The sequence below is a fragment of the Miniopterus natalensis genome, chromosome 3, assembly GCF_054644295.1.
Source record: "Miniopterus natalensis isolate mMinNat1 chromosome 3, mMinNat1.hap1, whole genome shotgun sequence".
In the NCBI taxonomy this organism is placed as follows: domain Eukaryota; kingdom Metazoa; phylum Chordata; class Mammalia; order Chiroptera; family Miniopteridae; genus Miniopterus; species Miniopterus natalensis.
In genome coordinates, this window is record NC_142083.1 from 49,596,265 (window position 1) to 49,623,769 (window position 27,505).

Sequence of the window (27,505 nt, forward strand, 5' to 3'; positions counted from 1 at the left end):
CATAAAATTATACTATCTTTTAATTTTTATGTCAACCTGGTTCAATGAGGGATGTCTTAAATAGTTCAAAATAAACACAATCTGGTGAATTGTAGCTGTGTGTCTGAGGACACAAAGCCTTCCATATTAAAGATTAACCTCTAAGATAATAATGATCTACAACTTAGACAAATGAAAAATAATCTATATTCTTTCCATGCATTTTAAGTCTGATTTGAAGTTTGGCTTAAAAAAATGTGATTAACCTCATATATGGCTTTTAATAATTTTCCAATACACACACACACACACACACACACACACACACACACACACAATGCATTTCCAGACAGATTTTATTTTGAAAGAAATCATCCTATCAATCATGCTGGAAAAATCGCCGATTGCTATTCTGGTAAACAACCACGTATTGTGTGTTTTTAGATGCTTGCTGCCCTGGTTGTGCACCATGGAATCCGTCCTCACTGTGGAAAGATCCTTGACTGGTAGATCAAGTGTCTTATTGTGTTTCCTTAATTCATTCTGTCTGGAAGAAGATGTCAGCTGTGTTTCAGTGAGGAGAGAATTTCAAAGGCCCCAGTCCCCACCAATAAAGGCCGAGGAATGGCTTTTGAATAGATTTGTCAAGGCAACCCTACTGTTCTGGGACCAGGGAGAGCAGGAGTAACATAAAGGAAGGGTTGCTGTATGAGATTAGAAAGTGAAGTTCACAAAGCATGGCAGATTTTTGTAAGAAACAGTAGATCAATGAAACTATTGAACTGTGTGGAAAAAAACCATGAAAACAAACACAACATCTCGTAATGTTCTTAAATGCTTTCTCTTTTTTTACATTTAAAACGGATAAAATATTAGTATTTGCATGTATTACAAAAGCTTGAGGGTTTAAAGTGGATATGTATTCTTAACTTGCACTCCTAATCTTAATTAGCAGCTGAATGCAAAATTATACAATGCGAGAGAACAGAAATTATAAAAGAAATAGGGTTTTAGAAGATATTTCATACATTTGAAATAAGTAAAATTAATATTACTATTGAGAGAATACCACATCAGAGAGTTCTAGATAATGCAGAAGATTAGCAGACAATTAGCCAGCTTTTATATACAATGTGACACTTGCTTGTAAGAAATAAGTATTCTCCAAAGCAGTGTCAAGATATGTAAATGGATGATTTGTTTTATCATTCATCACAGCCCCTAATAAATTCAAAAATCATGACTTCTATAGGTACTAAAAATAGGCTCCCAATGATACAGGGAGATAGCTTCAATGAAGAATGACTTTCTCTTTCTCTCTCTCTTTCTTAAACAATTCAGTCTTTTCAATGACAGCAATTAGCACTACCGACAGACAGGCAGCGATTAGGCATATATTTTAATTATTATTCACCCTGGTAGTACCTCCAAATCTGATGAAAGTCAGCTATTACCCAGGTGATATGTCACTCTTAATGCTGCTCTGGTACACTTCACATATGTAAAACCACATCGTATAGGATATTTCTAGTATTAATAAAAGTGATGGCACATTGCAACGTGCAGGTGATTAATCACTTTCTAACTCATTATCATTGACTTTAAAAAGCTGAACAAAATGGATTTTATCCAGGTCACCTTTAACTTAAACATTTAAAGCAAAATATGTTTCTGTTTTATGATTCCGAAATTCCAGTTTTTATCTAGGCACATGTTTGGGCTTTGATCTCTCATAAAAATAGGATAAAAAATCAATACTCTATAGTTAAAGTGAGTACGTCCAAAAGTTCTCAGGAATGACAAAGTAGCTGTGTGGAACTGTAAAGGTTTGATGCCATAAGTTTGATGAGTATATACATGTGCATGTGTGAAATTTTTGTCCCCTCCCTGGCCTGGGGGAAATATATAGAAAAATGGGCAAAACAAGCTAAACGTTTGCCATGCCACAGAGAATAATGAAAGAAAATAATGTACCATACTTGGATAGATATGTAAAGAAAGAACTTTGAGAAAGACACAGTCATTATATATTAATTGAAACGGCCTGAAATTCCATCTTAGCAAATGTAAGCCCCGCTCTGAGATGCGTTTCTATAGTTTAGAAAGCAAATCTCTGCCGCCGTTCTAATGCTTATTCTATGCCTCTTCTCCGCCCCCACTTGCTCCCCACCTGCCCTTCAGCTGAGATGAGCCGCTGGCTAAGAAGGCCCGCGTGGCCGCGGGCTCAGGGCGGGGAGCGCCCGGCAGCAGAAGGCGCGGGCCGCGCGGGGCCCCCTGTTGGTGTTTCTCTCAGACTCAGGTTTCTCCTGTTCTCTCCCTTCCTCGCTCTCACCACCCCCCTCTCTAAACACGTCCTTGGCTGAGGATTAAAAAAATTAATTAAAAAAGAATTAAAAAGAAAAAAAGAAGAAGAAAAAACACCCTGTCTAACCTCAGAACGCGCTGAGCGTGCTCGCAGCCCTGGGGGTTGTACTCGGGCCGCGCGCGCAGCACGGACGCGGGGCCAGCGGCGCCCCGGGCGCCTCGCCCGGCCCACGAGCGCCGGGCGCCGGTCCTGCAACCAGGGTTTCCGGGGCTGAGCGAAAAAGAGAAAAACAGCTACTATAAGTGAGCGTTTCTGAAAGTTAAGTGTTGTCAATGTAAAGGGCTTTTACTCTGAAACGATGATCTTCCGGGCTTTGGAGGTTGTACATTGTCTTCTTTGTGAAATCTAAAAGCTCGGGCAGTATCAAGCTAGATTCAAGCGCCTTTAGGCCACACTACCAAGTGACTCTCTTTGACATTTTAAACAAAGGGCTGACAATATTTTAGTGTAGATATGAAATGAATTAAAATGTTTATAGAAGGTTAGAGTTTAGCATATTATGTTTAAAGAGAAAGTGGGCAGTAGGTATTCGTATGCAAGGCATTTGGGAGAATTTGGAGATGCCCGTTGCCCTGGCTGAGTTTAGGATTTTTCTCAATTTTATTTCATTTGTCTGAGTTATAAATAACCGACGCCTTAGACACCGGCCTTTAATGTGGCAGGTACTGTCTCCTCAGACAAGAACAACTACAGTTCACCAGGATGAGTTTCCAGCGCTGACACACAGCTGCACGGTGACAGGTAAGGGTTCCCGACGGATAGGTAGAACCACACATCCCGCTTGGCCGGAGACTTTCAGAAGCTAGGGCTATGCCAGGAAAGGACATCTGCCCACTCAGCCTTTTTTATTTTTATTTTTATTTCTTAAGACAAAAGCTATACATTTAAGGGATATAACATGATGTGTGATATACATATACACAGTAAAATGATTACTATAGTCAAGCTAATTAACATATCTTCTCACATAGATACCATTTGTGTGTGTGTGTGTGCGGTGAGAAAAACTGAAATCTATTCTTAGCAAATTTCCAGGGCTCAGTCCAATATTATTAAGTATGGTCATCATGCCGGACCATCGGGCCTCTAGACTTATGCAACCTACATAACTGCAACTCTGTACTCTTTGCCCACCATCTCCCCATTTCCCCGCCTCCCTGCCACTGGTGGTCACTGGCCTACTCTCTGCTTCTGTGTGTTCGACCTTTTTTAGATTCCACATATATGTCAGATCATGGAGAATTTTCCTTTCTGTGTCTGGCTTATTTCACTTGACATAACAACATAATAGCCTCCAGGTCATCCTTGCCCACTCAGCCTTTACAGTCCTGGAGCCTGGGTGAGAAGTGTCTCCTAGGAGCTGCCTTTGGTCACTTTTCGCCTCTTTTCAGGAGGCTGGCTTAGTATGTATGCTTAGTCTTTTGGTTGGGAGTAGATTTCCCTTGGAGTAATTGCCAAAAGTAGCCCTCTCTGACCTTCTTTCTTTAAAAGAAATTGTTATTTTACAATTATACAAGTAATACAAAAATACAGTACTTAACATTCTTTCTGTATGCTAATGGAGAGGATTAAAAAATCAGCTTTTTAATAGTAAACAAATACTTAACGTCAATAATTTTATTCATTTAAACTGGCTTATAAAACAAAAAAAGTTTTTACTAATTTGCAGTATAACAGAAATGAGTAAGCAACTTGCACCACTGTCCTGCTTCCCAATTTTAAGCAGTGTTTGGTGAAATGAGCCAGTCATCAAGAGGCAGAAAGCACTTCTGCTTCATCTATAACTAGACTCCTAATTTTAGTGACATTTCAGTTCAGCTTAGTTAAGGTGTTTTTCTTGGGCGGGATATTTGAAAACTATCTCAGTTTTTGAGCTGATTCCAAATGAGGCTAGAGCAGGAGGCGTGGAGGAAGGGGACGATCAGGGATGCAAAGGTTACTCCACCACGCTGTTCCCAACATCTATGCTCAACAGTCCTTTCTATTTACTGACCTCAGGCTTGTTAGTCTTCATTATTTCAAGGGGTCTTGCAGAATGGACAGGGCTTAAAAAGGCTGAAGAACAGGAGATGGAGTTTCATCCTAAGTGTTGGAAAACACTGGACTCTTATCTTGTCAAATCAGGTAAATTCTCTACAAGGGGTGCAGGTGGGGGTGCCCCCATTTAGTGAGTTCTTAAAAGGACATCTGGGACAGTCCTCTATAGTTTCCTTTTTTGTTCTTGTTTTGGGGAAAGCTCTGAGCAGGGATAATTTCAAAGCTCCATCAACTATAATAAGTTTTATCTCTGGGATATTATAGTTATGTTCTATAATAATACATTGCATTTCTTTATATAGAACCACTTGCTTTTCAAGGGGTTTTCTTCTTGGTCATCATCATTGATTCTTAAAATAGTTCGGGAAATAGATGGAATAGGAATTATGATCTCTAATTCACAATTATGAACTAGGTCCAGAAAAAGATAAACTGGCTTTCCCAAGACTGTAAGTCTCAGCAAAGTACTTGGTACATGCTTGATCCTTAATTATTGATTTACCTAGTGAGTGACTAAGCCAGAATCATTATCAAAACTCAGTTCTCCTAATTCCGTGTTCATCTCTTTTGCAAGATATTTTGAATAGGAAAATCATTCATAAATCAAAAGAAAAATACGGTTCATGTATTTTATATTATTTGGGGGTGAGAAGGTAATAACAATAATAACTGTGCTTATTTAACTTCTTTAAAGTGCCAACAACTGTGCTATTTCTTTACACATGTGCTATTTCTTTACACTGTTCTATTTCTTTACCAACCATGTTTGCAAGGTAGGTATTATATTTTATAGATAAGAAAACTGAATCTCAAAGATATTAAACAACTTGCCCAGGATGACAGTCACTTGGGTGACTGAGCTGGGGTTTGAATTTTGGTATGTCACAATGCAAAGCTCTTCATGCTGCTTCATGCCCAAGGCATAATCAAGGGAGTGGAAAGAACTATTCAAGATATAGGTCATTTGTAAAATTTTATAACATTTAAAAAATTTTATAAAAGCTAGTAGCAAGAAAAAAAAAAGGCAGTTTTGATTAAATTAAGATGCTTTTAACTACTGCCTATTTCAGTCAGATGGAAAATGTACAGAATATATTCTGATTTTTGAAGGGGGCACCTAATTCAGTCTTAAAGTAAATCTAAAAAAAATTGTGTTGTATTTGTCACCTAGAATGAGACACAGAGACTGCTCAATTAAAATGATGAACAGGATGCTTCTAGTTTGGAACAGGTCCTAAATTCCACATTGGTTACGTGTGAGGGGAAAGGTACTAACAGTCCATTATTAACCCTGCTACTTATATAATTCGAGAAGCTGTCCATGTCTCCATTTGGACAGATAAATAGCACACACAAAAAAGGAACAGCATGAAATACATAAAATTTCTCTAGAAAAAGTTCAAGCCCTTGGGAGAGATGATTAAGGATTAAGGGGGCAGATACATTGTAAAAGAAGAAATATGAAAAGCAATGTGGTCAGAAAACACCTGGGTATTAGAATAGATGAAAAATCCACCTTTATATGTTTATAGCATTATGAGGAATGGGGTAAAACTATTTTGGACTTTTTATGATAAAAGTAATTTTCTAATGGGTAGTGACAACAACTGTGGAAACAAACAGATTGGTGGTACTATGCAAACACCACTATGGGATTATATATATAGCCTAGTCGTATTATTTGAAGCTCCTCAAATGTTAACTCTCTGGTCCTTACAGTGCACTGTGAGGGCTGGTAGACGTTACCCACCATAGCTATGGTGAGAAGTCAGCCAAATAAATGCCCAGATATTCTATGAACAAAAACTGGGATAAAATCAGGAAGGTCAACTAGCTCATTCATGTATGTGATTTGACTAAACAACTGCTATAGCATGACGTAGCTGATGTTAATTGCTCAAAATATCAGAAAGGTAAATATAAACTTCAGTGGTTTATCTGTAATAGGAATAAAAGAAATAATGGGCTGAAAGTTTTTTGCTTTTTTTAAATGGGAGCATGTTCAATGAGTCCCTGTAAGTTTCAGGTTCACTAGCCCTTAAATAGTGTGACAAGAGGTTTTCTTAACCCAAGGCTGGACCATGACCAGCCCCTGGGTTTCTTCTAGCTCAAGAGTCTGGCAAAACACTATTTTAGCATTTTACCTCTCCTCCCCCTACTGGCAGTAGTGAGCCAATCCATTTAAGAGTGGCACTGCTGACCGCCTTTCAAGGAAGGAGGAGACCCAGTGTACAGTTAAGTTTCTTTCCTGTAATTATGCAGCATCAGTGCTAAATAACTAGTGGAAAATTTAAATATCAGGGAATAATAATCTCTTAACAGATCCTGACCTTCTTCAGCCAAAGTTCCTACTGGATATTGTATGCATACATAATATTCTATAGAAAGTCAAAAAAGGGAAGAGGGCTTTCAAAGTACTTGTCCTTCAGGAGGGTTTTCTCTTATTATTTCAAATATGTCTAGTTGTTTTTTTTCTCTCCTATTCCCTATAAATGTTCTGCCTCTAGAAAGGGAGTTTGAGGGTGGGAGGTGACATAAGTTGGAGGGGGATCAAGATATAAAGGCTCATGCTCATTCATCTCAGCATTGAAAAAAACCCAGTCTCACCTCTCTCATCCATTCTCGAATCGTTTTGCCAGCGTCTTGATGCCACACATTGTGAACAGAGTCTGTCAACGCCACAGCAGTCACCTTACTTTTTACATCTGCTTCTCGTTGAATCATCTGTTTCAAAAAAGGGAAATAAAATATTGGCTATAATATTCTTCTACTGGGTGCAGCCTGCTTAGTCATAGATAATAATATTATATTAAAAATTGAAAAAGCAATACGTGTCTCTTGTTCTAAGTTGCTCTTTTCTGCACTGAACACATGTCCTATTCTTGTCCAGAGATGTAAAAAGGCCTAATATTTTCTTTTAAAAAGATAATTCCACTTAAGTCTTAGAACTACACAGCTCTATAATTTCCAGGTGGTTTGACAATTCAAGGATTAAAGGGATCCCAGGGGGAAAAAGGAGGGTTCCCTGAGGGCTTCTTTTACCCTCTCTTCTACCACTTCCTGTTTCAGGGGTCTGGGGAAGTTAGTGCCTGTAACTCACTGTTACTTAGGACTAACTCGTATTAATTTTCAGAAGATGGCACATAAGAACAGAAGATCTTGCTGTGACTTTTATTTATCTAGCCTGCTCTTCACCATGGCCTAGCAATTCCTTGGTGTTTTTCAAATGCCCACAAAGATCTTTCTTGTCAAAGCCTATCAATATAAATTTGCTTTCTAATATATGTCTTTATGTCGACAAACTATTCACTTTAACTTCTTTCTGCAGAATGTTATTTCTAGAAAATTAAATGGTTCTAAAATTTGAAAAAGAGCCACTTGAAGAAACTGAAGAATTCATTAGTGGTCTACAAGATAAAGAAACTGAAAATAATAATTCTAGATTAAAATAATCATAAAAGGTTTTAATCTACTAACACCAATGACTCTGATTTCACACAACAAATGGAAGAAAACTTAATAAAAAATTATAATAAAAAATACTATAAGTAGTAGCTTTGAATTTCATTGCATGCGCTATTTGCTTGCATCAAATGTTTTTTCTGCCCTCTAAGAAAAGTGATTTCTCTATCGTTTACTGTTAATTTCTATAAATTGTATATCAAAAATACAGTACCACATTAAGAAAGGGAGAATTCTAAATGGTGATGAAAGCTCATACCGAGAATGTTGCAAGCTATGCTTATGATACCAAACAATGCCTGGTGGCATCCTGAATTAAAAATGTCTCTCTCGCTTTTAAATTTCTTTAAACACTGCATATGCACATCCCCTTCAACTGAACACTACCTAAAAGGAATCTAATGCACATTAATGCCACCTCAGCAGTATTTCTGCACCTTAAATCTTTGTTCCTGGTGTTTTCTGCTTATATAATGTGGAAATTTTAAAATCAATGTCGGTTATCAACATACAATATTGCCGCAAAAATTCACCTTGCAATACCAATAATATTTTTAAAAGCATAAAATAATACTCTAACTCAATTCTTCACATTCATTATTAAGTAGTTTGCTACCTTCTTCTAGATTTTATTTTAAAAATAGACTCTCATTGGATCATGTTGGCACTGGAATATAAAAATTTAAAACCAACATTAGATAATAAAAAGCAAAATTCCACAACAGTGGCTCCACCTGGCTCATGAAAAACTTGCATGTCCTTACTCTCATTTTCTAAACAGTAACACTTTTGGAGATCTAGGGCGATTGTTGCTGAAGTTACAGAATAAGAACATGCACTTCTGGTATTCTAAGAATGTGTCTGCATTTTAAAATATCTACCCTGGATTTTGTTGTGGTGGTTGTTAACATATGCCAACTTATTTACGGTAGCGGTGTCTGAAGACACTAAATATTGAGGACTGTCTGTGAAATGATATAAAATTAAGTGTTGAATAGGTTGAGGATTTAGTAGCAAAAGTAGAAAAGCTGGGGATTAAAATTCTGTGAACCTGGAGGAATATTCAGTTGTTACATTGACTTTGGCCTGTTCATCTACCTGGCTGATATTTCATACAACAGATGTGATATTGTGCAACTTTTCTTTACATCACATCAAATCGTATTTTAATCCAGCACGATAACCTCGTACACTGTTATAGTCCTTGACATCTTACAAGTCAGTTTCATATTAAATTATTAGAGGTGGGGGATGGTTAAATTACAGAGGATCTCGATGAAGAGCTATTTACAAATGGACCCAGTAACAAAGAATTTCAAATATTTGAAGGTGTAGGGTTAGAATTGTAAATCAGTGAAAATCTTAACAGTTTAGTTTTTCAGACTATTTACCTCTGTTTCAGCCTCGCTGCAACCTCATCTGGTGGTACCAGAGCCACCTGCAACTGCCATTTCTGTCCAAAGCCCCTGCTTCTTACATTTGTTAGCCTGGTCCATGTCCCCCTTCCCTCCGGTACTGCCTCCCCTGGGAATGAGCACTGACGAAAAGTGTGGAGAATGGCAACCGCAGGGTAGGGTAGCGTGAACACGGGAATCAGGACTGTTTAGGAGACAGAACTTAGACGGAATATAGCTAAAGCAAGGGATGGGTGGAGGCTCAGGTGGGCAGGAAAACAACTCTTATAACAGTCTACATCAGAAGGCCGTAATAGTCTGGAAAACCAAGAAATCTGAAAGGGAGGAAGCCTTCCCACCAAAGTCTTACTAAATGTCAATCATATAAACACCTTTAAAATTCCTTGCAAAATTCTGTTTGTATAAGATACATATATTTTTCTGGGAGAAGATCCTCAGCTTTCATTAGATTTTCAAAGGGATCTTAGTCTCTAAAGATGACAAAGGACCATGTGATCTCAATGTTTTCATGTATTCCTTTTTTTAAAAAAAAATATGTCTTTATTGATTTCAGAGAGAGGAAGGGAGAGGGAGAGAAAGATAGAAACATCAATAATGAGAGAGAATCACTGATCGGCTGCCTCCTGCACACCCCCTACTGAGATTGAGTCCAAAACCCAGGGATGTGCCCTGACCGGGAATCGAACTGTGACCTCCTGGTTCATGGGTCAGTGCTCAACCACTAAACCACACCAGCTAGGCTCCATGTATTCTTGAATGAACTATGAAATACCTGCTAAATGATCTCTTCAAACAATTATAATAAAGATGAATTTAACACCTATATCAGTATTTCAAACAGAAAGGACATTCCATTTTTGTTTTAACATTTTCACTATGTTATTGGATAAAAGTGACAAATAATTTTGATACCTCATGGTTTAAGAGTCTCATGCTCTACTGACTGAGCTAGCCGGGCGCGGCTTATACCCCTTGGTTTAATAGGTTATATGTACAGTTAAAATACTGCTTGTTTTTATTTGTGTGTATAATATTTATTTATATCTGAATAGCACTTCACAAATTTAAAAATGAATACATATTCATTCTTGTTGTATTCTGAAATAATATTGAAATATATACAACACTTGTATCATTTCTCCATTTGCAGAAGAGGAAACTGAGGCTGAGAAACTGGTTAAGGGTCACACAGATACAAAGTGACATTTGACCATGACTTTAGTCCTATGTTCTTTTGTCTGTATTACATGGATCTATTCCTTAGTAACATACCATAATAGTCATATAAATGAACTCATTTGGTTAATTCCCTTTTCATGTGTATAGCATTTCATTGACTTGGACATTTTTTTTAAATGGCAAAAAAAAACCCCCAAAAAAGATCCAAATCCAGATCAGTAAGGAACGTTGAAATTATAAAAATCATGCCAAGATAGAAACCAGCCATGATAAAAAACAAACTATCAACAGTATTTAAAAATTATTATTACAGTTCTAAAATAAATGATGTCTAGGATAAGAGGGAAAATTAGGTACTCTATTTCTATAAATCATATTGATGATTTGAGAATACAAAATATTTGATGCTCTCACCTGATATTTTTGTTTCCCCTTAATTGTATCCATTTATTCACTCATAGTCTTCTCACCTTAGCATATACACAATTAATCTCTTTCCTTCATTGTATTGCATGTTCCAAGTCTGACAAAAGCTTAACTAACCCAATAAATATCAAGTTCTTAAAAAAACATGTACCATCCCTGCGCAGGCTCATCTTGTTATTAAAATTTTTGATAGGGCTGAATTGAGAAGAAACAAAAACCTTTTATTATTATCATTTTCTCCCAGAGCTAGAGTAAACACTTAAACATTGCGAGACCGTAATAAGAGAGGAAAGCTGGGAGATCCGTTGAGAGTCTGTCGAGGGGAAGACCCGAAGACCAGAGGGGTAGCTGCTGCCGCCTTCACTCTCCCCCGCGTGCCCGGCCCTCCACGGGGCCGCTGCCCGCTGCCCGCTCCCCGGAGCCCTGCAGGCCCGCTCACCTAGCTCCGCGCTTCTCCAAGGCGCTCGGGGGTGCGCCTGCCTGCTGTCTTCACACGCCCCCCTAGAAGCTCCTTAGTTCTCCTTTCGTACCTACAAGCTGCTGTAACTTCCTCTGGGTTTCATTTATTCCAGAACTCTACCAGGAGCTACTTTCAGCAAGGGAAAACACAAAGATGTTTTACTTCTACTAATTTAAATAAAAAGTTGCCATTTATTTGTCTTAGCTTAGAAGGTAAGCTTTGAAGGCAGGGAGACAGACGGTGATGTTACAGGGAAGCTCTGCTGTGAACTCTTTGGAAGAATTTTGTATCTCTAGCTGAGGGCTTTGGGTTTTGAAATTATGACTCCAACTGACTAGGGTCAATACTCCCAATCTAAAGAAGAAGTGAAACCTAAACTGGGTTGTCTTCAACCAAACCTGAGAGAAAAAATGGGTAATTTCACTTTCCCATATTTGTGGCCTGGCAGCCACGGCTCTAAGAAGAAACAGGTCTTATATTTTCAAGTTCAAGGGGGCCTCCTGAAAAAGGCCAGTGTGGGTTGGAGGTAGGAATGCACACATGTGCATGCAGGCCCATACTTTTATTTGCATGTATAATATGTTTTAAAGATGTGTTTGAGGGAAATGTTTTAAAGTCTTTCATCAGCAAAAGCCAATACCTTTTTAAAAACAACCCTGACATGTGTTACACATATGCACTGTGAAGGTTACAGCATGTGAATCACTTGTACAGGAAAGAATATTCTGAAAGAAAATCAAATACTGCATGTTTCCTCTAGATTAGGATCTGACACTGGTGTACGTTTATAAATCTGAGGATCATTACTACTGTATGAGCATGAATGAATCATCGCTCTGGCTAACAGCACGGTTGAGGTTTGAGATGTCTTTCTTAAAAAATATATATGTATATAAATAGATTGGCTCCCTCTAGAGCTCCTTAAGATTTCAGATTAAGTTGTTCCAAAGGTTTGAAAAGTATGAAAAGCTGGCATCTTTTCATATTTTTGTTATGAAGATTATAATTATACTCAGTGATTCTACTTGAAGGTAGTCTTTATGTGGTTTGCTACACTGTGGTATTTTACCACAAACCTCTCCCATCACTTTACATTTCTGCCTGTACCTCCCCTAGCGTATGGCACACTGCCCTGTGTGCTATCCATCCTACTGGGTTAAAAGTGTGCCCTGGGCCAAGATGACTAATCAGCCAGCACTGGGTTTGGCAGTCTTTCCTGCTAATGTCTGCTAATGTCTTCCTGAAGATTCTTTTGCACAAGTCAATCCCAATAGCATGCTACTCACAGAACAAACACCATCTCTGCTGCAACATTAAAACCTTGGTTCTGTCATCCAAGGCCCTTGAAGTACCTCCAGTGATTACAACTGAAATACACACACTCTGGTAGATGAAATACGAAGACTAAACTGCCCAGCAGGAAATTCAGACAAGTATGACATTCAGCTCTCACAGTTCTGCATTCACAATTTTTTTTATTTTTTTGAAAGTAGAAGCTTTCAAGTAAGTAGTCTTCATAAGGAAAGCAGTGGTTCGGTTCAAGGACTTAGGAGTCAGATTCCCTGGGTTCAAATCCCTGCTCTGCCACATTTAGTAATGATACCTTGAGTGAATCATTTCAATTTTTTTCTGTGTCTCAGTTTCATCACGGGTAGAAGGGAGAAGATAAATACACCTAACTCATAGAGTTACTGGGAGATGAACTCAATATAAAGTAACTAGCAGAGGGCCTGGCACATAGTACATGGTTAAAACAGGTGATCCCAGAAAAACACAATGCAGACTACTCTGTAGGGATAAACTAGGTACATTCTTCTTTCTCGGTGTAGAGGGCAATGGAAGCTTAACTTAGAATGCACTTAATGGCAAATATTATTTTTTAAAAATTATAGATCCATAAAGGAAAAAGTTATGAAAGGCTGTTTTTTCCTTAGAGTATGTGGTTCAATAATTCTAAAATCATCTGGCCGAGGAGGAGAAAGAACTGATTACCATGTCTGTTTAACCCTGTAATCAGAGTGCTAGACCAGTAATAGCACCATCCACTCAGAAACGAAAACAAAGCCGCTGAAGTCACACTGTGGTAGCTCCACTTTCCTGCCCCCAGTGGAGCCAAGGCCTAGCAATGCTGAGTGGAGGGAAGACAGTCTCTTTACTGCCTCGTTTTCTACAGGGGAGTTTAGCTGAATATATTTTTAAAAAGATAATCACAGTTATGAACAATGTCCAGAGGAAGGCAGTATAGTGTTGTAGTTATTTATAGGCTTTGGAATTAAATGTCCCTATATTTTATTTTTGGTTAATCATTATAAGGTTGCAAAAATGGGGACAAATAGTTGTCACCTCATAGGGTAGCTGAAGGATACACAGATAAGGCAAGTAAGGAGTCAGTACTGTCAGCTACGGCTGTTATTACCTTGACCTTCATTTCTAACTTCTGAAATGTGTCCTTTCAGACACGGTATCTATACACTCCAGTGACATCACCATTTGTGTTGATAGGGTAGCAGTTATGAAGTGTCCTACAACTAGTACACCCACCCCACTTCCTCAATTATGTAAAGTGATTTTGGCTTGCTTAAATATTTTTGAAGGAAATAATTAGGCATAAAGAGGATTACTGTACATTCCAGTTAGTCCAGGACAGTTCTAGTTTATGCCTTTTGACCTGGAGTAATTATTAATAGCATCCTCTTGCACTGTTAAAAGTGTTCTGGTTTGGATGATAAATTATATGGTCACTGTATATATAAATGTAACACAGAAGTTAAATGTTACCCTAGCGAATGGAAAAATCTGATAAAGTTCCAGCGTGCACAATGCTTAGCAATGTAAGCATTTACCCCAAACCTATATAGTTATCACTATAAAATAACCATATAGCCATGTAGGAAAACATACAAGAAATATTTCTAAAAGTCGCTAAGTTCAAACTTAAGGGCAAGCCCGAGCGCTGTGCTGAGCCCCTCGCAGATGGACACACAGCCTCACACCCTGGGTAGGTAAACATGGCCAGCTGGAGCTCCACTGTAGCCACAGGATAAGACAACATTCTCTCTTCCTGTGCTTTGAAGCCCTAGCTTCAATTCTTACAACCTTTGTCTAATTTCAGGAAGGAAAGGGCTCTCCACAGGCAAGGACCCCGAGGGATAGGGTATGTAAACTGAGACTCCTTGGGTCACATGCATTTATGAAGATAAGTCTCCAGCCACCAGTTAGGGAATGGCAAGTTATGATTTATTATTGCAGGCAGCCAGGAGAGAGCAGCAATAACTTCCTTTTCCTTTCCTGCCTGGACCATGCTGCCACGTGCAGGCTCCTTTAACAACAAAAAAGCATGTGTACTGTAGGTTGAAAAGAAACAAAAAACAAAACAAAATGAAAATATTGAGTGATTGACAATCTGGGAGCTGGGAAAGAAGACCGGTACTTTACAAAAATACATGATATGAGAAAATAGGCAAACTTTCTCTACCAGTCAAGAAAACAGCAAGTTGATTTTAAGGAAAAAAATAAAAGAGGCCACATATTAGGAAAACAGTGTAAGGGTTTATCAAAGTGACTTATTTAGTTAAAATGTTTTATCATGTAATGTTAAAAGACTGATCATAAGTAGAAAAGATATACGATACAGATTTGAAAATTACAACAAGTATATATGAAGAGGATATATTATAAAAGGGTAGGTAAGGATGGAACATTGCCAGTCCAAAAAACTAAGGCAGGCTTAGCAAAGAAGATATTTGAATGGTGACGTGGTGTTATGGAAGAATGAGAGAACTTAATAAAATTTTGCAAATGTGCTATCCATCAAGAAATGTTTCTGGTGCAAATAAGTAGTAAGCATGTTCACAATACTCAGTTTAAAAATCAAGTATGAGCCTTATTAATTGGTAGATACTAAAAACACTTTGGTGTATATACAGAGAACCTGTCAATCACTGAATGTTTAAAACTTGTGGCAAAAGATCTCATTAGCTTCGGCAGGGGCAGTCATATGCATTCAGCTGGGACAGTGTTAATATACTTAAGTTTTAAAGCATACTATTTTCTTTTGGTCCGGGAAAGAGATAAAGAGATAAGATTTCCTGAAACAAAGATATACAGTAGATAACCAGAGTATAGGAGATTATGCCATTTAATAAATTTCTCTTAAAAGCATTTACATTAGGTGTGAGGTGATGGATATGTTGATTGGCTTGGCTGTGGTGAATATTTCACAATATATACAGATATCAAGGTCATTTAACAGTACACCTTAAATATATACAATTTTTTAAAATCCTCACCCGAGGATATATGTTTCTTTAAAATTGATTTTGGAAAGAGAGGAAGGGGGGGAGGAGGGAGGGAGGGAGGGAGGGAGAGAGAGAAACAGCAATCGGTTGCCCCACCCCCAACCAGGGATCGAACCCACAACCTAGGTATGTGCCCTGACCGGGAATCAAACCCACAACCTCTTGGTAAACGGGACAACACTCCAACCAAGTCACCTGGCCAGGGCTACACAATTTTTGATTGGCCATTATACCTCACTAAAGATGGAAAAAACCCTTAACACTGAATTTCCACATAGATCTTTGGTGTATTTCAAATTTTACCAAAGTTTAAAAAGTAATTCCACATTTTTTATTAAAAAGTCAGGTTCCAATTACCTGTATTGTTTTCAATATATTTTAAAGACTGCTATGTGGCATAAACAGAGAAAGCCATACTCTAACAGATCAAGTATTCTGGGTAATACATTATTACTATAAAGTTGAGGAAGACGCGATTTCTGACCCTTTAGGACGGAAGGCTAGGTTCTATAGGAACTCTTAACATTCTGAGTATTTATATATAACCTCATTAGATAGAACAATTTCTTTTTAAGTATACCGGACATTCAGGGAATATGTACCACTTTTATAGATGAGGAAATTGATGCTTAGAGAAAGTAAGTGACTTGCCCATATTTGCATAGTGTCACCTTTTAACTCCAAATCCTGTGTCATTACACGTGTACACAATACCCTGAGCCTTCTGTCCTGGTAATGACCACATCGGTAATGACTTGCTCACTGTCTTTCTTTCCCGGTGGAAAGAGGACGGGACCATGTTTGCCAGGTAAATACCACATCCCCATCCTCTGCACAATGATTGGCACATAGTAGGTGCTCAAAAAGTATTTGTGGAATGAATGGCCGTGCTATTTACAGGAATGGAATCAATCAGAGAACACAATGGTTAGGAAGTTAAGAGCGATGCCCGGTTTGACATATTTAGAAATAGGCCACAAGGTAGGATGGCTTCCCCAGGAAACAGACTCTGAGATGAATTTCACATGCAGGATGTTCAAGGGGTGCCCTCAGCATCAACATCTGAGGGAAGGAGGGGAACAAAGCAGGGATGGCAGAGAGTATTCAAGGTGAGATGCAGGTCCAAGGACAGCCTTGCGCCACCCCAGGGGAGCTCTGGACATAGAATGACCCTTCAGAGTCAGCCCAGGATGACCTTGCTTTTAATCTCCCACACTGCTCTTTGAATAGGGGCCCCACAGCAGCCAAAGCAATCCTTGAAGGGGCTGACAGTGCTCCCAAGAGCTGAGGCAGCAAGTCGTCTACTGAAGGAGCAACTGGCAGGGTATCACAATGCCTACCACAGGCCATCCTGTCCATTCAAATCCAAGCCATTCCTCCAATCTGCCCAGAACTCTCTGTCATGTTGGTGCGCTCAAGACTACTTTATGGTTTAACTCACTAATATCTTGAGATTAAGTAAATTTACCTTAGATTTTGGATCTCACAATCTAATGCCATATTATCTATCCTATCCTCCCCCAACTAAAGGTCATAAAGGAAAAAACAAAGTTAAAAGATGAAGAAGCATTAACTATTGAAAAGCATAAGGAAATCAGTCACACATTTCAAAAATTATCCTATAAATCCACTTGGAAATGATTTGACTCTCTGAATTTCACATGAAATGTATGTCAGATAAAGCAAGGTATACTTGTGATTTCAAACCTGAATGCACCAGTGTACAAATTAACTCCGAACTTCAAAGAAAGCATGCCAGCATCACTGCCAGAGTCTGCCAGGGCAGACTCCAACCTGGCTGTGTTGGTGGTGATAGGAAGGGTGGGCACAGACACAGAGGCTTCACTGTAAAAGTAGGGGGGTTAGCTTTTACGTTTCAGCCTTTAATACCTACAATATAAAGAAAATAAAGACTGTGCAATATAAAATCTGACATGGAAGACACTTGAGATTTTGATGCTTTTCCAGAGCTTAGTTACTCTGTACCCTCAGATATTTATGAGTTTTTGCCTCTAGAAATTCAGGGTAAACTTTGCTTGATCATATTTTTTCAAATGTAGGCTCAGATTTATGCAGAAATGGTGTGGTACTGATCTAATTTGTATATACTGGAAAGGTTGTCTTAACTTTTAGATTCTAGTGTAGGCATTGACCCATTGATATAGTAAAGCAAGCCCACCTAAATGTTCGTAAAACATGGTGTGTTAATCAAGTGTGGGTTATTGGGGAGAGGCTGACATCCATTTTTAAATGGGAAAGTGACACCACTGTAATAAGTATTAGTCACAGGCTTCCCATATTGTTTCAAAATATTTGAACAAGGGTCTCCTGATGGCTCTTCTACCCTGAAACTTATGCCAACTACCTGGAGCCTATGTACCTACTTAGACACTCAAGTGAATACTGTTGCTGGAAGAAATTTATATTCAACTCACTACTTATATGGGCTGTTTAAATGCACGCTCTACTAACCAACAAATACAGAACAATCCTTTAAGCTGGAATTTTAAAATATGATTCTGACTATATGTTGTCATTTTTCTTATGAAATCACATCTCACATTTCTAAAGTGATAACAAAAGACTATGGGAGTAAATGATTTGAAATATGTTCATTTGAGATAGGACATTTGGGAATTGTATCTACCGCACAAAAACACATAAATTTTGGGTGGAGGAAAGGATGGGGCTGGGATAAAAGTAGCTATTCATACCTCAATGTGTTTGGCGGTACCTTCATTTCACATGTATATATACTACATGTAGTAAAAGAGCACTTCTGAGTTCAATGCTAGCGAACCGCAATCAACAGCGACTACCCACTAAGTGTCCTCTATCAACATCTGCCATAAGGAAAATGCGGAGCAGCACTTCAGATCACTAACAGGGAGAGGAGAACCCTGACACCCATCATTGAGACATCTGATGACAGCGCTGAAGCAAGACAGCACTGAAAAATTTACACCGAGGAAGGGTTTATGTGCGAGTGAAGGAGAATTATTCTCGAGGCTATTTTTTAAAATTCCATTTTTTCTTCATGTGTCTGTTCATTAGCACTTCTTTGGGGGATATTCCACTAGTTGAATCAATGATTTAGAGTCTATATTCTACTATCATTAAATATTGCCTCAGTTACATGAGTACAAAATAATTCAAACAGCAAGAATCTAAAATAAATATACTTAGGCAGCACAGTACAGAATATTTAATAAGCAACGGTATTTATTACGGTAGGAAGCAGAATTTCTGTTACATCACACCTTTTGTTAAGTAGCCAATTTAGCCAATATGAAATCCTATAAAATGGCAAAGATATAAAAAAGAGTCAGTAGTTCACTAATTTAGAAAGTCAATTATATGTCACTGCTTCCTATCAGGTTAATTACTTCATTTACATTTTTGGAATGTTAAAGCAGCGCAGGAAAGGTGACAGATTGACAGCACTGCAGACTCAAAGTCTTACACTAATTTCCCTGAGTGTTAATAATATAAAAGGCAACATACAAAACAGAATTGCACATAGGTTTTATCTAATGAGATTATAAGTGAACCAGAGAGACGTGGTGTGGAAATGGGAGAGTGAGAGACGCTCTCAGCAAAACTTTACCGAAGAGGCAAGTGGTGGACAGCTTAGCTCTGCGTTCTGGGCATAGATACGAGAGAATGAAGGTCGGATATCAACAAAACGCCAGTGTGCCTGAAGGGAGGACAGGGAGTGACATTTAAGAGATGATATGAGTGAAAAAGAAGCGAAGCGACTACTTGTGGGGAAAGTTATCATAATCAAGGGTGTAACTGGGGGGGGGGGGGGGCGGGAAGAGGAGGTACTGCCACGAAAGGAAACAGAGCACAGGAACCGATGAGCAAATGTTGAATTTCCACAGTTCTGATCCTAACCCACCTTCACGAGAACCCAGCCTGTCACTTCTTACTGTGGGTGTCGTGATGAAATCTACCATACTACTTTATGTCACTAAGTTGTCAGCAAAAGTAAAGCTTCCTTAAGTCTGCCTCTGCCCACACAACCACCAGCACGTACTATGATCTATTAGGCCCTTTCCTCTTCAGACAGAAAGGGCAATAAACTCACTGCTGAATTTTCCAGTATTGGAATTAAATGTTTCTAGAAGTTAATTTGATATTGATGCCACATTTTATTATTTGTGGGAGTAGGTGAGTGGGCCCCTAAAGCCTTAAAACTTACATTCTAATAGTCAAGAATGCAATGCAATTATATCTCCTATGGTCTTTTACATAAAAGAATACATTTCAAGTAGCATCCTGGTTTACTGAAGCCAGTTTAAACATTAATTGATACTGACATGACTCTACCTGCAATACAGAAGAATGAAAAGTTGTCAGAGTCATTAGAAATTAGTCCGATTCCTTTTCGTACAGATGAGGAAACAGGTGAAGTGACTCAGATGTCACCTGTAGCTTCAACCAACATGGGATAAGCCCAGCTATGACTCCAAGTCCCACAACTGATAAAGCCTCGCCTTCCCTCTGCCCGGGCGCTCCCTGAAAGCACACGTGCCGCCTGCCATTACCTCTCTGGTGCTGTGTCCTAGTGCTCTGCTTCCCTGTCACACTACAGGGTCCAAAGTGACGTACTGTTACGCAAGTTCAGGGATTTACAGGCCACCAGAGTGGTTTGCACATATAAGCTGCTTTCATTCTGTGGACAAAATGGCTGCTGTTTTGTTCTTTTTCTTATCAATTTGGCAGGTAAAGTCAGTCAAACTGGTTTCTTCATGGAGACACGGCCTTACTATGGAAATGAATGTGAAAACATTCATCTTTGTCAGAAATTATGTCAAATTATTCAAATTTATTGGTGAGTTACAGCAAACATCCCAGCTGATGAACATCTCAGTCATATGTTTTTCAGAGAACACTTATGGTTCTGAAAAGATAACATTGCCATGAGCTCTCCCATTCCGAAGCAGAGCTGTCTGGAGAGAAGACAGGGTCTGTTATTCAAGATCATAATTCATTTTCATCATAAAAATTTTCCAAGGTGTCCAGCACTGGAAGTATTAAAATGTATCCCTTAGATAGTGTCGCTGTTGCTTTCCCCTCTCCTTGTTGTGTTCCTCTTTCAACACCGGTAGGAAGCTTCTCTAAGACTTTCTGTCACTTTCCACCTTGTCCACAGACACACTGCGGCCTTCACATTAACACCGCTTCTCTGGCTTGAGGTAATAAAGGATTAGCTACAGCACAGTGGTGTGGTGTTCGTGCCATTCTTTGCTGTACTACACCCAGCCAATGTCTCAAAAATTAATGCAAGTATATCAAGATCTGAAATTAACTTTTTATAGCCAAAAGCAACGTCCTGCTAGGAGGGGAAAAACCTATTATAAATGGGCTGGAATCTGATTGCTTGTAGATGGTGAGTACCAGGGAAAAAACACATATCAAATTATAAAATGTTGAATATAATAAAAGCTGCCCCATATTGATTAATCAGTGTTTTGTTTATGAACTGATAAAGTCTAATGAGGTGGTACCTATTCTTAGTAAGTTGACAGATGTTTTACTAAAGGTCAGAGATGAACCTAAATCAGCTAATGCTCTTATGATGTTATGTAGAAACAATTAGAAAAATACTTGTAAGAAAAATGACAGAAAACATTTCTCTCTGAACCATGTATTAACCGTGAAAGTTTCTCTAAAATATTATATAGAAGTAGTCATGCTTAATATATTTAAATGTATATGTTATTCAATAAACACTGTCAAATCACTTTGGAAAATTAAAACAGAAAGAAATCAACCCAGAATCATGCACATATCCGCATCTCTTTGAAAAACTGTAAAAAATTTCTCATTAAAATACCCACTTAGTGGAAACCAATCTGGGGTGCCACAAAGCAGAGGGACTTGACCAATTTTATTTAAAATTGTCCATGTGCTTATGTGATAGTTCACTGGCTTCAGGCTATACCAGCAAGATCTTTTGTCCTTTTGTGTTCAGGATATAAAGCAAATGCCATGAAAACTTTAAAATCTGTAGAAATACTTTATTTCAATCACTCATGTTAAAAATCAGTATCTTTACCTAAAAAAAACAAGGCATGACTTAACTGCATGTTTTCATATACATAATATACGGCTATAATTCTAGAGAAGAACATGAAATGGTAACAGTTCTCTCATGGACCTCATAGAAGAACAGGGGAAAACACTGGCCTGTATTCTATAGGCTACTGATTGTTTTCCTTTTTGGGAGGGGCAGGAAAAGAGAGAGTTTTATTTTAAAAATAACATAAAAAGTCACTAATGTTCTTAGAGATGAACAGGTAGTCCTAAAGTTTGAAACATGAGTATTTAGGTCTAGAATAGACACTGAATCTAAATAAATGACAAATACAAATCTTTTTCCAAGCCAGGGACTGAACTTGAACCCATAACCCAGGTATGTGCCCTGACCAGGAATCGAACTGGCAACCTTTCAGTGCACAGGACAACACTCAACGAACAGAACAAAGCTCAACCAACAGAGCCACTCAGGCCAGGTACAACTCTTTATATTTTTAAGAAGATCAACTATAATTGTCAATTGAAAAAGTTTCATTATTTTGTTACTTTATTATCAAACAGTAGCCACAGCTCTAATTTATAAATACAGCAATGAATGACAGCATATTCATTTTTCTCTACTCATTTCTAAGTGATCAGCTGAAATAGGAGATTAAATACAGTCTTTAAAGGAGTTTAGAAGAACTGCAGGTCACTTTTGAACTAAGCACATGCTTCAAAATTACAAATAGGATCACCGAAATTTATAAATCCAAAAGGTACTAATTACTGCAACTTGTGCTCTTCGTTCTCATCCTTTGCTTATCTTTCTCTCGACCTTTATCCAAATGAATCACACTAACTTTTGAATGCTTTCTCTCGCTTGATTTCTAAAGCTGTTCATCACACTTGCTGGCTAGGAGCACAGCTGGCAAGGGATCTAAACCTCATCACTGGGCAAACTTGCCCTTCTGGTTTTGCCAAGAATGACATTTCCAAAGGAAAAAAAAGTTACTGTATGGGACACTGGATACTGTGTTTATTTATGAGAACCAATAACTCCGCTCCCTTGTTAGCACTACATATATGCATTAGAAATAAAACCAAAATAACAAAGAATTAAATAGACCAGAGTTCTCTAAATTCAATTGTTAATTAAAGTAGGAGCACAGAATCAGCCGAGTATTTTTACTCATTTTCTGAAGAAAGATGCAACTGAGGATAAGCAGTGCCCCCTAGTGTCAAAAACCACAGACAATAAAAGCTAAAGGAAAGTTGCTGTTAACTGAACTAAAATTATTAAAAATATATGCTTGTAAATAAATTATAAATCCATCATTACTCAAATTTTAAATTTTGCATGCATTAAAAGCCATACCATATAATCATTTATTTAATACTGATTTGCTAAGGAATGTACACTCACACCAACACACACACACACACACTGTACACAGAATGACACGGCCAAGATGTCTTTAATGTTCCAGGCAGCTCAGAAAAAATATTCCACCCAGCGCAGCAGGCCATGCATGAAGCGGGTGTCAGCAAGCCTGGCAGAATCACTCACTGTGAAGACGTTTAATAGGAACTGCTGAATACACAATACAGGCAGCAGGGCCTGAATGGCTAAGGCGGAATGACCAGGATGGAGTCCGAAGGTTTCAAACCCGTCCAAAATTGTAATAAATCTGTAATGAGTCTTTAAATATTTCTTTTTCATTTTTGTTGGTAATAGGAGGTTAGCATATTTAGTTTATATCAGAGACTGCTTTTGAAAACACTATAACTTTTACTGTGCATATTCCAAATACTGGATCCTAAATCCTAAATACAAATAAACAAAATACATCTGTTTTTATGAGAAAATGCAACACAAAAATAAAATATTAAAAAATATTACATATACTTTATGGAATTTAAGTTGGGAAATAATTTTTCTGATATAATCTATAAGAAAACATAAAAGTTATTTTTAAAGACCAATGAGGTATCAATAGAGTGACATGTGACAAAAAGATAAAGTTAGCTTCTCATTCTACAAAATATTGTCTAGGTCACTAATTTATTAACAGCAGTTTTTGTCATATAACCCATAAATGGAAGCAAAAGAAAAAAACAACCCAATGGAAAAACACAGCGTACAAATAAAAATAATAAACAAGAAAGAGAAAAAAGCCATGAGGACTAGGTGCATATGTCTTAAAAAAACTGCTAATGAAAAACCAATTAATAGAAAAACTATTGCTTAATTTGCATAAAAGAACAAGAAAAAAATAGTTCATGCCTATTTAAAACACACATTTATATAGGAAACTGTTAACTACTTTTCCACATAAACCAATAATGCATACACTGCTAGTTTTGTATTTTTAGAAGTATAAAACATAATTAGGCTTTTAAAAAGATTCCAGTGTGCATTTACAACGCTCCATCTTCAAAATGCGGACGGTGCAAATGCAACAGTTTAGTGGGCATAAAACACTGTCCACATGATAAGAAAAGACAGGGATTTAGGACCTTTACAGTAACTGGGTGCTGATACTTCAACTGCTTAAATTTAGAAAAAAGTTCTAAAATGCCTATTATCAAGGTTTTCTTTTTGTTTTTTTGAAGTTTAACTTGGGCAGGGTTAAAATCTCTGGTGATTAAGGAACAACAATCTTCTTACTTGTCACAGAATTTAGGTAATGTTAAGAAAATATAAACACAGATGAACATATTTATGTTTGAATAAACTGTATTAATACCTATTTGTTGCACTGAAAATATGAGTTATTTCTCATAAAAATTTCTACAGGTAATGGAATTTTATCCTATATCAGTAAAAATGGGTACTTGCTTAGATAGGTAACAGTAAAAAACTAAACTTGTGTGTCTAATAGTCAGTGGAGAAGCCTGATTTTTTTTCCTTGTACAACTTGCTATTGCCATGGGCATTAAACAGTTATTCCTGTAAGTCTTCAACAGGCAAAAAACATCATTTATGTGAAGCTGCTGTGTTCTTTTCTCTCTTGCAAATTGTTTTTATGGATACTTACAGTTTCATCTTTAATTCAACTATAGAATAACTGGTGAATATCTGTTTTTAATGTAGGCATAATGTGATATGAGATTTTCAATCCCACCCCAGAATTCACCTATATTACTTCCCAAAAGACCCAGGAAAAGGAGAGAGATAAGTTCTAAAAACTAAGAGATAATGGAACATCATTAAGAAAAGATCTTTTTTAAAGATAAAAATTAGGAATTTTTTAGATTTAACCCAGAACATCTCTACATTTGATTTTGGGGACATATGAATACATATCCAGAGACAGGATTTTTTGGTTGTAAAGAAAGAAAAAGGTAAGCAGGACCATGCCTGTTGCATAAAAAAGATAACAGGTTAATAGTATGAAGACTGTGAAGCTAGGTCCATACACAGCTGAAGAGAAATAATAATTAAAAGCTACTATTATTCCTACAAGATTAAAAGAAATGGAAAAGGTTTGTAATCCATGCACTCTATCATCATATTAACATGCCCATGGTTATATTTGACTCCTTTTCTAGAACATCTCAGATAAAAGAGTTTGAAAATGTATGTATACAGATACCAACACATAGATAAATTTTAAAATGTGAGCTTTCAGTTTTAATGTCTTAAAACCTACATAAACATGTGCAAATACAAATTTCTTTTGCACGTGTTCTAAACAACTATGAGTGAGAAGATTCTTTTAAAGTGTTTAGAGGCAGAACAAGAGTATAAAAGATAATTTCAAAGGAAGGTATTTCCTTAACATATGTATATTCATTTGAGTATCTAGCAAGTAAATATCTCTTCATGCATATGATATCTATAAAGATTATTCAGTAAGAGTTTCCGCATACTCAAACACTCATACATATGTATCAAATAATTGAACATAATAAATTTTTAATCAACAACTCTCATTATACAAAAACATTTTCAAGATGATAAAACAAAACTGTACTATACTTTCAGGGATGATTCAATATTATTAAAAGTTAAAAAGAACAAATAGAGCATAAAGCAAATATTAGTCTTTTGCCATTATTTCTTTAGCCACGAGTATTTTAAATATCATTTAGAGCTGCTCATATTTGCCAAACATGGTTAATACTTGCTTATTAACCAATATATGTTGTACATTAACAGTATATTGGGATGGGAGTAAGGAAAGTAAGAGAAAGGTAGTAAACTATTATTTTATTCAAAAACTATATAATCTCTTATTTATATTTTATTCCTCAGAACAGTAATACTTTGGTATAAAGCAAAGTATACTATATTTTACTGATATTTTAAATATTTTATCTTGAAAAATGTATAACTTTTACATATACTGTGAGTTAAAACATAGTTACAATTAAATCATAAGTTTTAACCAACCAGAAACATATAATACTATCCATACAGAGTTACAGGAATCTTACAAGCACATCCTTCACGGTGAGATATCAAATTTTACTTCATTAAACAAACAAAAAATACCTTATTTTGAGATTTTATGAAGAGATGCCTTTTAATGTATAATTAATGATTAATGATTTTTACTACACAGTTACTGTGGTGTTATTAGAAATTCTGACTCACAGTATGCTACACTGGAAACATGGTAGTTCTTGAAATCGCCAATAAATAAATATATGACACTTTGTCAAAGGGAAATAAGAGGGATGAAATCATTGTATCCTTCCTTCTAGGGTTTAAAAATTATTATTCCTATATTTGAAAAGCCATTAGCTTGAAAACTTTTTAGCGATTCCTTGCTTCTTCATCAGATGTGGGGAAAAGTAATGGATTTCACTGGACAACTTTTTACCAGTTATTTCACCGCCATTACGCTTCCCAGTATCTTACAGCAAAGCCCTCCAATTTCCCCAGAAATGTTTTTAAAGAAATCTGAATGCTGTGAACACACTTTAGATACAGACCTCCAAATCCCTCCATGGAGGAGTCTGGGAAACTCAGGTCCTGGGTAGTACCTGAGCAGTAATAAAAACAGTGGGCATTACACTACATTATACAGAGGCCACGTTCCTTTTTTTGCCCACCAAATATTGAATTATATTTCTTCAATTAGGGTTTATACAAGAAACTAATTATGCAGTGTAAATGTAGGGGAAGAAATACAGTAGCTGTGACTAAAATACATAGCAGAAAGTCTGGCCAGCTCAAGTGTGTATTTATACTATTCATAGCTATTCATGGTCACTTGTACTTGGGGTCATCATTCAGTCCTATAAGGGGTTTTCAATACATGTCCTGTAGCACCATCCACTTGTTGGGTGTATGCAGTCAATGGTTCTTCCACATAGCTGAGCAAAAACACTTTGCAGCATCTGAATTAGCTTGTTTGATCATGGGCTGCTGTGAAATACAGACTCTTCTGACTTCTGAGGTAAAAGAGCTCTCCTCTACTCATGAGATTATTTTATATCTAGCAGGAGCTTAAGATATATACTCATTCATTCAGATATGCAAATTTAACCACCAGAGACAAGTAAATTATGCAAGCTGATGTACGTTTCATTTTAGCTGGAAAAAAATGTGCAAACACTATACAATTCCATTTCAGAGAGCTATACTTGCACCAAGTTGTGATGCTCTGAACAAAAGTTGCAATGTAATATCCATTTTTTCACAGATCGAATTCAGCTTTGAAGAGCTGCTTTTAAGTACTTGAAGAGGTTTTTCATTTCAATACTTTTATATGCCTTGTTCATTGGTATTTTCACAAATTTTTTTCTCAAACTACCAACTTACATTCAATCTTCAGAAAATAATTACATCACTATTTTATGAATGCTTTTTTCATGTTTATATGGTTTATGCACAAATATGATTAGC

The 27,505-nt window shown here is 37.1% G+C and overlaps 1 protein-coding gene across 4 annotated transcripts in view; it reads right to left on the minus strand.

The window, feature by feature from the left end:
• Positions 1 to 27,505, minus strand: part of ARB2A (ARB2 cotranscriptional regulator A) — a 306,630-nt gene that overhangs the window by 106,539 nt on the left and 172,586 nt on the right. For all 4 annotated transcript variants that reach the window (XM_087815446.1, XM_087815443.1, XM_087815445.1 and 1 more), the window contains one exon: positions 6,989 to 7,105. In XM_087815446.1, the coding sequence (XP_087671572.1) occupies positions 6,989 to 7,105 (117 nt within the window). The remainder of the gene's footprint in view (positions 1 to 6,988; positions 7,106 to 27,505) is intronic.